We start from the raw sequence: 15479 nt of genomic DNA, 5'->3' as shown, positions 1-15479 counted from the left end.
AATACTGGAACCAGGTGGAAATGGCATTCCTGAAAGAGGGAAACTGCTTCTTTATCTCTCTTATTGCATATAGTCTGAAGCTCCTGCCACCAGCTGCTAGTGTTTCCTTCTGTTTTCTGTCTTTAGCCATTGTAAACCTTCCCTTTTCCTCCCATTTGCATATACATCAGTATCACTTTGTGATTGGCAAACGCTGTCACTTTAGTGGCAACCATAATTCCCACTCTCCCTTTCCTGATTATTTTTCTGAGGCCTTCAGTACCAGCAGCTAGGCCAGCAGTGGACCAGTGTTTTCCCTGCTCTTCAGGAGTAGAGGTACAGGTGTCTCTCTCTTTTCTACCCAGAGACATCAAGGAAAATGGAGTCTTTTTCTATTCAAAGGGTAGCATACAAATGCTGCTCTTTATAAGATGAGCTCAGTGTGTGTTTAGCTGATGTGATATATTTTATTGATTTATGCTCTTTTAGGGCACTTCTCAGACATTCATTATATTTGTTGTGTAGAGTGTTGAAATGGGAACTGTTTTAAAATGTGAGCAACCCCGTTTTCAGCCTCATTCTGTAGCTCTGCAGGGCATTGGAAGAGTCTGGCTTCATATAGTGGTATAAACTGGTAACCTTTCCTCCTTTCCCTTTCAGAGAGTAATATGTGGGAAGCTGTGGACTACACGCTTCCGACATAGGAACAGCACTGGGTTGGGAATCTCTACTTCTGAGAGAATGCTGGGAATCTGCAGAGGGAGACGGAAATTCCTGGCTGCCTCTCTGACTCTCCTTTTTGTTCCTGCCTTTACCTGGATTTACCTGTTTTCTGGGAGTTTTGAAGGTAAGAGTAAAAAACCTGGTGGGAACTGATGAATGAGGAGGATTGGAGCTAACAAGTGGAAGGATTTCAATCATTATAGGTTAAATAAAGCTGTTGTCATGCACTGCAAATGGCTTCCTGTGTGTGGCTCTTAACAGGAGTCTTTGCCACCATCTGACAGATGAGGAGGATGTAGATCCTGGCATCAGTAGTTTGCTTTTTCTCTTCCACTTTTAAAAAGCACTGTTAGAAATTATTTTTCCTTATTCTTTTTCTTCTCTGTGCTTCCTGGCATTTCATTTTCTGTATCCCATATCATGGTGGTAGATAATTATGGTGATAAAATCTTAATTTAAGAGCAGCTCTAAAAGGAGAAATGTTTGTTTATGTTGATTTTATGGTTATTACTAATCACGTTTATTACAGCAGAGCCTAAGGGCCAACCAAGACAAACACAGAGTTGTTGATAGTCTCTATCCCAAAGATCTTATAATCTGAATAGACAAGACAGACACAGAGTGCAGGGAAAGGATATAGAAGTACTTTAAAAGGACACCCATCCATATGCTCTAGGCACTCTTGAGACACAACTTTAAAACACAAGAGCAGCAATTTAAGAGAACTTGCCACAATTCTCCCTCCCCTTTGAAGAGTTTTCCACCCATAAAATTACAGGTCCCCCCCCCATCCCTTCTTTATCTTCAAATACGGGGTGGGGGGGTGGGAGGAATGACCTTGCAATGAGCCCCGACTGTCATCAGATTTGAGGTGGGGTAGAGGAGGAGAACAAATTGCAAAGCTGGGGGGAATCACAGATAAATCCCCACCAGAAGCCACTTCTCAGGTATACTAGTGGAGTTCCAGTTTGAGAGCTTCTGTTACTCTCACCTTATACCAGTGAGGTAGGCATGTTTGTGTCATTGTGAACATGGCTGAGATCAGATGTAGGCTTGTTTTCAAATGTGTTCCTCCCTCCCCTCCCTTCCCTTCTTTAGTGATGCAAAAGGAGCTGTTGTAAAAATGTTTGCTAGGATTTGCTGAGTATTTCTGTATGAAGTTACAAAATAACATTTCAGTAAAGTATGCAGAGCTATCTACAGTGGACAGCTGTAAGTGGACAGCTTTTCAATCCATTTATCAGTGCCTGGCAGGTGAAACAAATATTGAGCACAGAAAATCAATCTGTACCTCGAGGATCTTACAATATAAAACCAGCTTAGATGCACTGTCTCTGGCCAGCTCTTGCTTGCTGTAGCTGTGGTGGGAATGCCTTTCTATTTCCTTCCCACTGCAGGTGGAGATGCTCAATATAGTCCGTGCGCTGATTTGCAGCTGTATATTAGTGACTTGGAAAAAACCACCACTTTGCCAATTAAGTTCTAAATATGATGATCTGGGTTTCTGGTATTAAAGGATTTCATTAGTACACTTCATTTAGGTGGGGTCAGAAAGAACTGTGATTCCCAATCTTATTTTCTGTTACTTTGTAGCTTGAAAAATTGGGATGGAACATTTTATGCTTGGTCAACAGGTGATTTCGCTTTTGAAAGCTTAAGGAAAATCTGTTCAGCAGTTTTTGAGTTATCCTAGCATGAGAAAAGGTGTTTCAGCCACTTAAAATGTGTTCAGATTCTAGCTTTCTCTCTGACCATTCAAAAAGCTGACCATGTATACACGTGTGCTTGTGTGATTGTATTTAGTGATTCACTACTAATGTACAATCACTGTTTGAGGTCATCCTGGGATGAAACATTTGTAGGATTCACAGTAAACTGGAAACATAAGGGGCAGTAGATGGTTGCTTGAAAACATGGTGTTACAAGCTAAAGGCCATGATTTTGTTTAATTGCAAGAGTTGAGCAAGTTTGGGCCTTACCTTTTGAATTTTAGAAAAATAATTATGGTCACACTTTATATTAAGGTTCCTTTTTACAAAGGGTTTATAAATGATGTTATAAGCAAGTTAGAGACATGAGTAGTATGTGTTGTAAATGGTTATAAGCACATCCCTGGAAGGTATTACAAATGGTTATGAACCAAGATTATAACGAAGTTATTGAGATTTTGAACTCAACAATTTATAACAATTGATTAGCCAATTATTTAAGCATCTAATCATCATTTTCAGAGATTCAGAGTTTAAGGCTGGAAGGGATCATTAGATCATCTAGTCATCTGTATATCATAAGCTATTAAATTTACCCATTTACCTTTGTGTTGAGCCCAATAACTTGTCTGACTAAAGAATAACTTGTGTTTGGCTATAGCATGTTTTCCAGAAAGATCTTCAGTCTTGATCTGAAGACATCCAAGAGATGGAGAATCCACCACTTCCCCTGGTAGTGATTCCAGTTGTTAATCCCCTTCATTGTTAAAAATTCATGTCTAATTTCTAATTTGAATTGGTCTGGCTTCAGCTTCCAGACACTGATGCTTGTTATGCCTTTCTCTGCCACCTTAAAAAGTCCTTTTGTATCCGGTACTTTTCCCCTGTGAAGATACTTATACACTGTAATTAAATCTCCGCTCAGAATTTTTGATAAACTAAACAGATTGAGCTCTTTAAATTTTTCACTGTAAGAAATTGTCTCCATCTCTTGTATCATTTTTATGGCCCTTTTCTGCACCCTTCCCAATTTTTCAACATCCTTTAAAAAATGTGGGCTCTAGAACGGTACACAGTATTCCAGTAGTGGTCTCACCAGTGCTGTATACAGAGGTAAAATTACCTCCCTGCTCCTACACAGTACTCCCCTCTTTATGCATCTGACGATTACATTGGACGTATTTGACACAACATTTCACCAGGAGCTCATTTATAACTTTTTTTAAAAATTAGTGATTTGTTAGTAAAACGTTGATATAAAGTGTGACCAATATAACTATATTTGACCTGATAATTTCCTAGCTCCTGTTTTTTTTAAGTATATTACATTCGTACAATAGATGATTCCCCCCCCCCCAGCCCCCCATCTGTCACTCAGCCCACCTGGAATAACACGAGAGTTGAACACTATCCAAGCTTTGAAAGCAAACACTACTAAAAACCTTGCTTAGCACATACAAATAATTATTCAGGTTATGACCCATCATACTAAAGAGGATTCTGAATACTATGTGGTCTTTGAATGTGTCTGATTCCGGTTGTTGTTTTTAACATTGTATATAAGGGCAAGATAACATCAGGTATCAGTTATTTGGAATGAAGAAGCTGAGCTAATGGCTTGCAATCCTTAAATTATCCCAGAAAAGCAAAGGAATGGGGGGGGGGGGAGGTGGGAGGTGGGGTGCGGTGCCAGGTGTTTAAATAGGAGAAAGAAAATTACTAAGTAATATTTAAAATTTTAAATATAAATTTGTGGAAGACACCTGCAGCACCATCAGAGGTAGCAGCACCCCCCTGCCATAGGCAGCATCTGCTGAAAACTGGAGGTCAGACTTGTAGTGTCTGGAGAAGATAGGTTTCTCAAAAAGGTTGCATCTTTACATATCTTTTCATAAGGTATGTGAGCATGGAAGTAGCCACTGCGCTCGTGGAATGGGCCATGATGTCCTACCATGGCTTCGAACCCTTGGCCGTGCAGGATTCAATAATGCAGGCTTTTATCGACCTAGTAATGGATGTTTTTGAAACTTTTTTACCTTTGATATCAGGATGACACAAGACAAAAGCATTACTTTTATCTTGGATCTCCTTTTAGCTGTGGGTTATCATGACTATTCTTTGGCCTTCTGTCTGTGTGGATACTGTAATAAAGCTTGAGTAATGAGACTCCCAAGGATTGCCCTTTTGGTGGAACAGGTTCTCTCTTCCCACTTTTTAGAAAGTGATCTCTGTGTGTGGTCCTTCACAACCTTGAATCCAGCTTAAATTCATATGTCTGGAAATGTATTTTATAGTCTATGCAAAACAACACTGTATGTAACATTGCTCAGTTTTGTGTGATCATGAGATGAAAAGCCCTACTTTTGTGCTGTATTTTCCACAGATTTTTTTTGTTTTGTTTTTAACTCCAGTTTAAGGATGCAGGTGTTTTTCCTGGAAATTTCCTTAGTTTTTACAACACGTTTAAAAATGGCCCAGTGTAGTAGTTCCTACAGAAGCTTCTGAGAGATTCCAGGGGACTTTGAAAGCTGCATAAGGACAGACTTCACTCCTCCTTAGACTGCTTTCTTCGTTTTGTCAGTTGATGTCCTCTCTCCTGATCCTAACACAATACCCCCAAATACAGCATGTGGGCTCTGTTTCTCCCATTCCCTCTACCCTGGGGACCATGTGAAACAGATGTGTGGGATTGTCATTGGGCAAGTGCACTCTAGACTATCTGTCTATCTTAGGTACCCATTTGGCCCCCGTTACTCTAATATCTCAGTGCTTCACAGTCTTCAACACATTTACCCTCAATACTGCTGTGAGAAGGAGAAGAGGCATTAATTTAATTTTACAGAAACTGAGGCCTAGAGAGACTATGTTACCTGCCCAAGGTCAGGAACACTGTTGCAGAGTGGGGAATTGAACCTGGTGTTTCTAAGTCGCAGACTAGTACTTTAATGACTGGACCATCATCCTTCTGAAAGACTCTGTCGCCTCCAGCTCCATGTGACTTTGTTAAATGCCTCGTGGCTGACATCGTTTCCACTTTTGGGCCAGGCAATCAGTAGGATCAGAGTTAGAGCCAGAGTTGGGTGAATACCGAACACAAACAAATAAATAAATAATGATGCTATGTCTCATTGTAATGTTTAAACAGGTTCACTTTGCTGCTGTTTTCACTCTTTTTTATGTTTACTTTCAATAAATAGGCTAGTGAATATGTTAATTGGCAAGAATATGGACAGACACAATGAGCTTTATGTTAAAGTAGCAATTAATGACAAGGTGCCGTATCTCAGTACAATTTTAATAGTAAATTTATAACTCTTCTAAAGAGAAACAACAAATTATGCCCCAATTTTCCAAACTGCTCTTTGCAGATGGACCCGTGAGTGCGTGCAGAAACATGATGAAATCAGTGGGGTTCTACACAGGCATAGTTGCTTGCCACATGTAGTAGCTTGCAGAATCAGATTTAGAATACTAGTGTCCTCAAGTGGAAAAATACCAAGTGTAACGGTAGAGGTAGTCACTGCGCAATTTAATACTGGTGTATATTATATAGTGTTCAAGGAGATCCAATATATAGTAGATTGTTATTGGAAATGTTATTGCCAAAGCTGAAGTAATGAGATAGTATATGCTCTCCTATGCTTTATAATACTGATTGCAGGTTCCTGAAAAGAAACTATAATAAGTGCTGGAATGATAACATGGGGGTGCTTTCTGTTTACAAGATAATGACTACATTGTGGGCTGAATAAACTATAGCAAAAAATATGTGGCTGATTGTCTCTCCACCACACACACACACACACACACACACACACACTTGATTTTCTTCCTTCCCTCTTTTTTTTCTTCACCCATTCATCTTTCCTTCCCTACATGTTGGTAAGCCTCTCTTCGGAACAGCTGTAATAAGGTTTTTTTGTCTAATTTGTTTTTCAGAACTGAACTGGCAGGGAGGGTTTGGGATTCTTCCAATGTAAACACATGCAACAGTTACAAGAGGCTTCCCGGTTTGTGAGGATTCAGGATTGTTAAGGTCAGATGAGTCCATTCCGATAATCTAGTCTGACCTCCTGTATAAAACAGGCCACAGAACCTCACCCAGTAATTCCTGCATCAGGCCCATAACTTCTTGTTGAGCAAGATCATATCTTTTAGAAAGGCTGCTTATCTTGGTTTAAAGATTTAAAAAGGGTTGGAGAATCCACCGCAGCCCATGGTAAGTGGTTCCAGTGGGATTACCCTGCACTGTGAAAAATGTGTGCCTTATGTCTAAGGGAGCCTGAATTTGTTTAGCTTCAGGAGGGGAGAAGAGGGATGAGAAGGAGATAGGAACTAGTTTTTAAACTTGAAATGGAAATAGTCTTTTTTTTTTTTTTTTTTAACAGTTAGCCAGTCCCATTTTCATTGTTTTTTGATATCTTCCCCCAGTCTCTCCTCATGTGAACATTTTAGTTTCTCTATTTCAGCCACAGGTAGTGAGAAGCAGGGGTTAAGTGGTCACTTTTACTGCTGACCAACAGCTTGAAAATTCTGAGTATATGAGCCAGTTGGAACAGAGATTTTTCATGTTCATGTTTCAGAGTAACAGCCGTGTTAGTCTGTATTCGCAAAAAGAAAAGGAGTACTTGTGGCACCTTAGAGACTAACCAATTTATTTGAGCATGAGCTTTCGTGAGCTACAGCTCACTTCATCGGATGCATACTGTGGAAACTGCAGAAGACATTATATACACAGAGACCATGAAACAATACCTCCTCCCACCCCACTCTCCTGCTGGTGATAGCTTATCTAAAGTGATCATCAAGTTGGGCCATTTCCAGTACAAATCCAGGGTTTCTCACCCTCCGCAGCCCCCCCCCCCCCACAAACCCACTCTCCTGCTGCTAATAGCCCATTCAAAGTGACCACTCTCTTCACAATGTGTATGATAATCAAGGTGGGCCATTTCCTGCACAAATCCAGGTTCTCTCACCCCCTCACCCCCCTCCAAAAACCACACACACAAACTCACTCTCCTGCTGGTAATAGCCTGTCCAAAGTGACTACTCTCCTTACAACGTGCATGAAAATCAAGGTGGGCCATTTCCAGCACAAATACAGGTTTTCTCACCCCTCCCCCACCCCCTTCCCCAAAAAAACACACACACACACAAACTCACTCTCCTGCTGGTAATAGCTTATCCAAAGTGACCACTCTCCCTACAATGTGCATGATAATCAAGGTGGGCCATTTCCCCTTGTTTTTTCCTCCCCCCCTCCCTCCCCCCAGACATTCTTGTTAAACCCTGGATTTGTGCTGGAAATGGCCCACCTTGATTATCATACACATTGTAAGGAGAGTGATCACTTTAGATAAGCTATTACCAACAGGAGAGTGGGTTTGTGTGTGAGGGGGGGGAAAGGGGGGGGAGAAAACCTGGATTTGTGCTGGAAATGGCCCAACTTGATTATCAGACACATTGTAAGGAGAATGATCACTTTAGATAAGCTATTACCAGCAGGAGAGAGGGGTGGGGGGAGAGAAAACCTTTTGTAGTGGTAAACACCCATTTTTTCATGGTTTGTGTGTATAAAAAGATCTTCTGTACTTTCCACAGTATGCATCCGGTGAAGTGAGCTGTAGCTCATGAAAGCTTATGCTCAAATAAATTGGTTAGTCTCTAAGGTGCCACAAGTACTCATGTTCATGTTGTTATGACCTGAGAAACAACCATACAGTGTGTGATAAGGTGGCCTCCACCTGGGATGCCCTCTTGTGGCAGCCCAGACATGGATAGGTATACCTGCCTACATTTCTCCCTAGCTCAGGCATAAAAAGAGTACAGACTTTCACTGTCGGATACAAAGTCCCACCTCTGGACATCATTTATTTATGTACAGGTACAATAGTGTGTAGAACCCTCTTGGTAAAACTGTTGTCCTAATTCCCAGAGTAAAGCATGTAAAAGTACTATGATTTTTTCTGTTCTCCTTCTCTAGGGACATCCCTTACAGTTCACCCATCCGTGAATCCACCAGCACTTGATCCTGGTTCCTTTCTGCCCTTGTTCCGGGGCCCCACTCCCACGCCAATCCATCCTAGAATGACCAGTCTCATGACTCTTCTACTGAAAACCCAGTATGCAGCACAGGAAGGCCAGCAGGTTAACCCCTCCGCTGGCTTCCTAGCAATTCCTCCCTATTTCTAAGGATGGCCTGTAGAGCTTTCTGCTCTCTGCAACTTCTGTGTCTCTCCCAGGCAGCTCTCACCTGCCTGTTTCTTTGCTGATCCAGTCTGTGCACTCAGTGGACAGCTCTCTGGCTCTCCAGGTCTCCAACTCACCCTTTCTCCTCCCCTCTAGGGCCCAAGTGCCTTCTTTTAAGCCCAGTTGGGAGGCAGCTAATCAGCCACAGATGCACTGGACTCTGCTCCCTCTTAAAGGGGCTAGTTGCCCTATGATACAGCAATTATGGGAATTAGACACCTACAGCCAATCAGAACTCATAGGATTGCATAATAGTAGGGAGAAAATCTCAGATTTAAAAAAAAAAATTTTTTTTTAATTCATGTAGCAATTTTCAGGGGGTATGCACGGAACATAGTTGGCAAAAGGTCACTGCTGCAATCCTTTGCATGAAACAGTCAGTCAAGTCTGGAGACTTGTATGTGGATGCAATCTTCTGCCTCCTGGCTGCTGGAAAAATAGCAGCAGTTCTCGGATGGGTCAGTGTGGGTTAGTAAGGAGCAGGAAGGACTGGGCAGCAGCAGCCATTTTAAATTCTACTGGGCTTCTCAGAAACCATCTCCCTGCAATGCTTCCATTTCTGCTGTCCTCTGGGCTCATTAATATACAGAGCGGGACAGAGCCTACAGGGGACAGGCACGCAGCCAATGGGGGTAGCCAATGGGGGCCACCCCAAGGGACACTGCATACCCATTGGCTACCCGACATGTTGATGCCTGCTTCTGCTTCCCCATTGTTGGAAAAATCATGGTATTGGGCTTTCTTTGCAATACCTGTGTAGTCCAAAAATAATTATTTTTTCAGGGCCATAATTATGGAAGAGAAAATTGTACAGACGTGCACTGGTAACTGTACAGTATACTGCACTTTGGTTAAATAAAACAATACCATTTCTGTCTAATGTAGAATAAACTGCACTACGGTGCATGAAGTGGACTATAGTAAATATTTTTCTAAGAATTATAAATATTACACTGCTACAGACACTAAAATGTGTTGCCATTTCAAGCATCAGGTAATTGTTTAGGATAATTATTAACTGTACCGAAATTATTAGAGGCTAGTTACTAGAAGACTTTAAGGCATGAATGATCACTTGCCACCTGATCAGGAAAACTAATCACCCAACCAGATTTCTTTCTTCTAAGCCATAGCTTATCCCCCTTTTAAGTTTTAAAAATAACTCGTCAGATAGGATCAAATCAAACACAATTTTAGTAGCATTTTAAGAGTGATTATTCACTTTAGGAAACAAGATTACTATAGCAGAAATTTGGCAGTTAACTGTTTGTGATTTGTAATCTTATATCTTAACAGCATCTCTGTGTTGGATCTCCAAATCAGTGGTTCCCAAACTGGGGCGCTGCTTGTTCAGGGAAAGCCCCTGGTGGGCAGGGCCGGTTTGTTTACCCGCTGTGTCCGCAGGTTCGGCCAATAGCAACTCCCAGTGGCTGTGGTTCACTGTTCTTGGTCAATGGGGGCTGCAGGAAGCGGCGCGGGCCGAGGGACATGCTGGCCGCCCTTCCTGCAGCCCCCATTGGCCTGGAGCAGCGAACCGCGGCCAGTGGGAGCCGCGATCGGCTGAACCTGCAGACACGGCAGGTAAACAAACCGGCCCTGAATAAGAAGTGCCCCTAGTTTGGGAACCACTCTTCCAAATAAAACAACACACTTTCTTACAATGAGACAATCTTTACAGGTTACTCTTATTGTATTAAAAGACAGAAGATACTACTCTTTTATTTTTCACAGGATTAATGCCTTAAGTACTCAAGAGTTTAAACTAATACCAGGATTTTAGTAAATTGCCATCAGTAAGCCACCTCCCTGTCACAGAATTTAATTTAACCAAGTCATATTATTTTCGAAAAGGTGATAGTACTTCTTAACTATAGCATTAATGACGGTTTCCAAATTAACTATTAACATGGAAACTCCCATGGAAACTTAATGATATCCTTCCAAAATAATCTGCACTGATTTTAACAATGCCTTCTGTTAGTCTGAAAGCTTAATGTGAGGCAGTATTCTTTTCCAGAAGTATGAATAATAATGATTTAGTTATTTCATCCTTTGCTGCAATGTGTTGGAGAGTCTGGGACTTAAAATAATGATCTCAAAGGAAAGGTCACAGATTTGCAGAATATTTTGAAAGGAGCCACATGCGAAAATCTTATCTGTGTAGAATAAGTTATTTTGCATATAGTTTCTGTGTAAGGGTATTAGTTGCCAGTTTGTGCACATCTGAAGTGGAACATGGAGCTATGAAATAGTCTTTCTGAAGAATGGCAGTGCCTTCCAGTTTTCTGAAACTTACTGTTTGTCTGTTTTAGATCATAAGATACTTGCATTGCCCAGGAGTCCTGCCTCCCCCAGTAAATAACGTGGCTTCAGTGCTTTTGCTAATGACTGTCTGTTTCAATTACCAGTGCAGTTCCTCAGGAATCGGTGTTGGGACCAGTCTTATTTAATCTTTTTATTACTGACCTTGGCACAAAAAGTGGGAGTCTGCTAATAAAGTTTGAGGATGATACAAAGCTGGGAGGTATTGCCAATTTAGAGAAGGACCGGAATATCATACAGGAGGATCTGGATGACCTTGTAAACTGGAGTAATAGTAATAGGATGAAATTTAATAGTGAGAAGTGTAAGGTCATGCATTTAGGATTAATAACAAGAATTTTAGTTATAAGCAGGGGATGCATCAATTAGAAGTAACAGAGGAGGAGAAGGACCTTGAAGTATTGGTTGACCACAGGGTGAGTATGAGCCGCCAATGTGATATGGCCGTGAAAAAAGCTAATGTGGTCTTGGGATGCATCAGGCGAGGTATTTCCAGTAGAGATAAGGAGGTGTTAGTACTGTTGTACAAGGCACTGGTGAGACCTCACCTGGAATACTGTGTGCAGTTCTGGTCTCCCATGTTTAAGAAGGATGAATTCAAACTGGAACAGGTATAGAGAAGGGCTACTAGGATGATCCGAAGAATGGAAAACTTGTCCTTATGAAAGGAGACTCAAGGAGCTTGGCTTGTTTAGCCTAACCAAAAGAAGGTTATGGGGAGATATGATTGCTCTCTATAAATATATCAGAGGGATAAATACCGGAGAGGGAGAGGAATTATTTAAGCTCAGTACCAATGTGGACACAAGAACAAATGGATATAAACTGGCCATCGGGAAGTTTAGACTTGAAATTAGACGAAGGTTTCTAACCATCAGAAGAGTGAAGTTCTGGAATAACCTTTCAAAGGAAGCAGTGGGGGCAAAAGACCTATCTGGCTTCAAGATTAAACTCGATAAGTTTATGGAGGAGATGGTATGATGAGATAACATGATTTTGGCAATTAATTGATCTTTAACTATTCATGGTAAATAGGTCCAATAGCCTGTGATAGGATGTTAGATGGGGTGGGATCTGAGTTACTACTGAGAATTCTTTCCTGGGTATCTGGCTGGTGAATCTTGCCCACATGCTCAGGGTTCAGCTGATCGCCATATTTGGGGTCGGGACGGAATTTTCCTCCAGGGCGGATTGGAAGAGGCCCTGGGGGTTTTTCGCCTTCCTCTGTAGCATGGGGCACGGGTCACTTGCTGGAGGATTCTCTGCACCTTGACGTCTTTAAACCATGATTTGAGAACTTCAATAGCTCAGACAAAGGTGAGAGGTTTATTGCAGGAGTGGGTGGGTGAGATTCTGTGGCCTGCATTGTGCAGGAGGTCAGACTAGATGATCATAATGGTCCCTTCTGACCTTAATACCTATGAATCTATGAATTTTGATTCCTAGTTTCAGCAGGGTTAAGATGTGAGTGTGCAGAATGTACCTCTGTTATTTCTCTTAAGATTTTTCTTTCTCCCCAGATCTGAAACTCACACACACACACACACACACACACACACACACACACACACACACACACACACACACACACACACACACACACCCCTGCCCCACTTCAGCTGCCATATTTGCACCTCAGTGATTTAATTTTAATAGCAGAGATTAAGCCGTCTCAGCTCGTCAGAGAGAAGATATTAATCATCATCAGGCCCAATGAGAAGTTTAATTTTCCACTTCTCTTTTTTTCACTAAGCTCTGGCGGCTGTCACTCGCACCGATGTCTGCGGGACATTGAATAATCTGCTTCTGCAGATGCATTTCAGTAGTTTCACTCCTTTTATTTCCTCCGTCAGTCTCAGTGAGTGTCATCGTTGTACGATCTAATTGAAGACCACTGTCAGGAGATGGAGGGAGGAAAATTCTCCCTTGCACAAAGCTAGCTCTGGAGCTCATGGTTTTTATTGTATTCAGAGGCTGGATAAATTGGATCAGGGCATTGAAATAGTTGAGACTTGTAGTTTTGGTATGTGAAATCCTATTTGGGCCCCTCAGAAGCACCCCTTATGTGTGTGGAGTGTTTTTGTTCTTTTTCTTCATTACTATGATTAGCTTTATTGTGTTCTGGTGATGTGGAAAAAACATAAATCCTAGGGGCTTGACTGAATGGAAAAGTTTAATCAATTATACTGGTATAACTATATCAGTTTAGTTAAACCACTATAATAATCCTGGAATAACTCCCTGTGTGGACAGTCTTATTTTTGAATAAGAGTGGCTTTTTTCAGCTTAGCTTAAATTGTTTCCAAAGCAAAGTATACTGGAATAAGAGTGTCCACACTGGGAGTTATACCAGTATAACTATATTGGTTTAAATTCACATCCTACCTTATAGTGGTTTAACTTTCCCAAGTAGACAAGCCCTAAGAGCCATCACAATTATTTTAAAAAATACCAGGATGGTCCATAAGAGCAGGCAAATATTGACTTTTTTCTGAACATCCAAAGGACACCAGAAGCCTCTAGTCATCGGCATTAGCATGTATTTTTTGCATTTCTTCCACTTATTGCACTAAGAGAGCCATTACTGGTTGTAAAACTTGGTTAGCTATCTCTAACTAGTGACACAGTTCTCGTTTATCAGATGGCAGATTTTCAGGTATAACAATGACTCAGCAGAGTGGCTTCTACAGTGTGTGTGATCTGAAATCACATTAATTCTGACAAACCACGTTTTTAAGTGACATGTGATTTTGGGTGACTTAGTGTTTGGCTGTCCAGATTGAGACATCTTAAAAGGGCCTGATTTTCAAAAAGTGCTCAACATCAACTTTCTAAAAATCAGACCTCTTTAATCTGAGGTATCTTTTCTTGGGCACCCCAAAACTGTCTCTCTCAGAATCACTAGTGTTACGAATTATACTGTGCTAACTTTTCCTTAACACTAGTTACTTCTGAAAATTTGTCTTTATGTTGCCGTGCTTCACAGCCTGTACTGAGTGGTTGAATTCTTTCCTTCCACAATGAAGACTCTCATATAACTGCAGTTTCTCCATCTCCTAAAAGCACCTTTGTACTTTGGTCTTTTTGGATGAAGCCTTTAACTGCAGAATGTTTGTAAGTTTTCCAGTCACTGAACCCTCCTGAATTGTATTGAAAGTGGCCTTTTTAAAAAGAGGACTTTGTTGTTATCAATATCCACTTTTCCACCTGGGGACTGAAGCTCTGATATGCCAGTAAATTAGGACAAAATGACATGAGCTCTCAAAAGAAAATGTTATTACACACGACAATTGCTGGCTGTGAAGGAAAAGGAAACACATCTAAAACAATTAACACCATTTTCCTCTTAATTGGCATATTTGTTTTTTTGCAGGTTGACTTGAGGGAGCTGGATATATAATAATATTAGTGTCAGCCAGAGGCAAAGCGTAATAGTTTTTTATAGGAAAAATTTATGGAGCATATTGGGCTCCAACCTACAAATAGAAAGCCCCATACACCAGGAAGGATAAAACATGCTGTTTTATTTATTCTTTAAGGGCCTTTGGCAACAGCTTGTTTTGGAATTATTTGCATATTTAAATAAACAACGTATATTTTTAATAAAGAGCTTGTTTACCTCGTATATTCACCAGTAAAGAGCATGGAGGAGGAAGATGTATTATGCAGATGTTGGCTAGAAGTATTCCTGTAAATTCATGGAGCTTTAGTTACAGCCTAGCCACACAGCAGTGCTGGGAAACCTGAGGGCAATGCTTTCTGACTACAGGGGGAGAATGCTGTGTGATCATGTATGGCTTTGTGTTTCAGGACTGGATGTCTGGCAGTAAAATGCTTGATTTAGGAGTTAGGGTGGTGCAGGGGTGCTATACAGTGGCAGGCAGGAAACGAAAAGACACTGTTGGTGAAAGTATTTGCAATGGTGCCGAAGTTATGCTGCTGATAGAAAAGTTATTATGGGATAGCTGAGGCTGTGGCGCTGTGTGTGTTGAACTGATGATGGGGGAAGAAAGGATCTGGGTAGTGCTGTATTGGGTTAAAAGGGGGAGCTTAGGGTTTTTACTAGGGATGAAGGAGCTGGTGAATTGCAGGGCATTGAACTCCTATTTTATTGTTGTTTGCTGTGTTTATTAGAAATCCCATTCGTGAGAGCAGGGAGGTGGGGATGCTTGTAGTGACTGAGACAACAGAAAGGGGGATCGTGGCATTTTACTAATGATGGAGGGGGAGAGGATGTGGGGAAGGAAGATGATTGCACTGATTGTGGAGGGTATCAGGAAAGGGCATTATGGTGAAGATGGGCAAAGTGCTGAACTCAAAGACTGACGATGTCATTTGTGGTGTTTCTGAAAGTAATCTCACTGGACAAAAACAAAAAGGAATTTGTGTCTATATTAATTTACTTGAACATATCAAGGATTTTTTTCATACTAGAAAGATTAGACTCTACGTTTAGGCTGTGAATGAAAATGTTCTTGTAATACTTTCCATACAAAA

The 15479-nt window shown here is 41.1% G+C and overlaps 1 protein-coding gene across 2 annotated transcripts in view; it reads left to right on the top strand.

Moving 5' to 3' along the window:
- The window catches only part of LARGE1 (LARGE xylosyl- and glucuronyltransferase 1), a 370873-nt gene that overhangs the window by 103207 nt on the left and 252187 nt on the right, over positions 1-15479 (top strand). For both annotated transcript variants that reach the window (XM_074941326.1, XM_074941319.1), the window contains exon 2: positions 640-826. In XM_074941326.1, coding sequence (XP_074797427.1) covers positions 721-826 — 106 coding nt within the window. In that variant the 5' untranslated portion in view covers positions 640-720. The remainder of the gene's footprint in view (positions 1-639; positions 827-15479) is intronic.

The sequence above is a fragment of the Natator depressus genome, chromosome 1 (genome assembly GCF_965152275.1).
Source record: "Natator depressus isolate rNatDep1 chromosome 1, rNatDep2.hap1, whole genome shotgun sequence".
NCBI classification, from domain to species: Eukaryota; Metazoa; Chordata; order Testudines; family Cheloniidae; genus Natator; species Natator depressus.
This window is presented reverse-complemented; position numbering and strand designations above follow the sequence as displayed.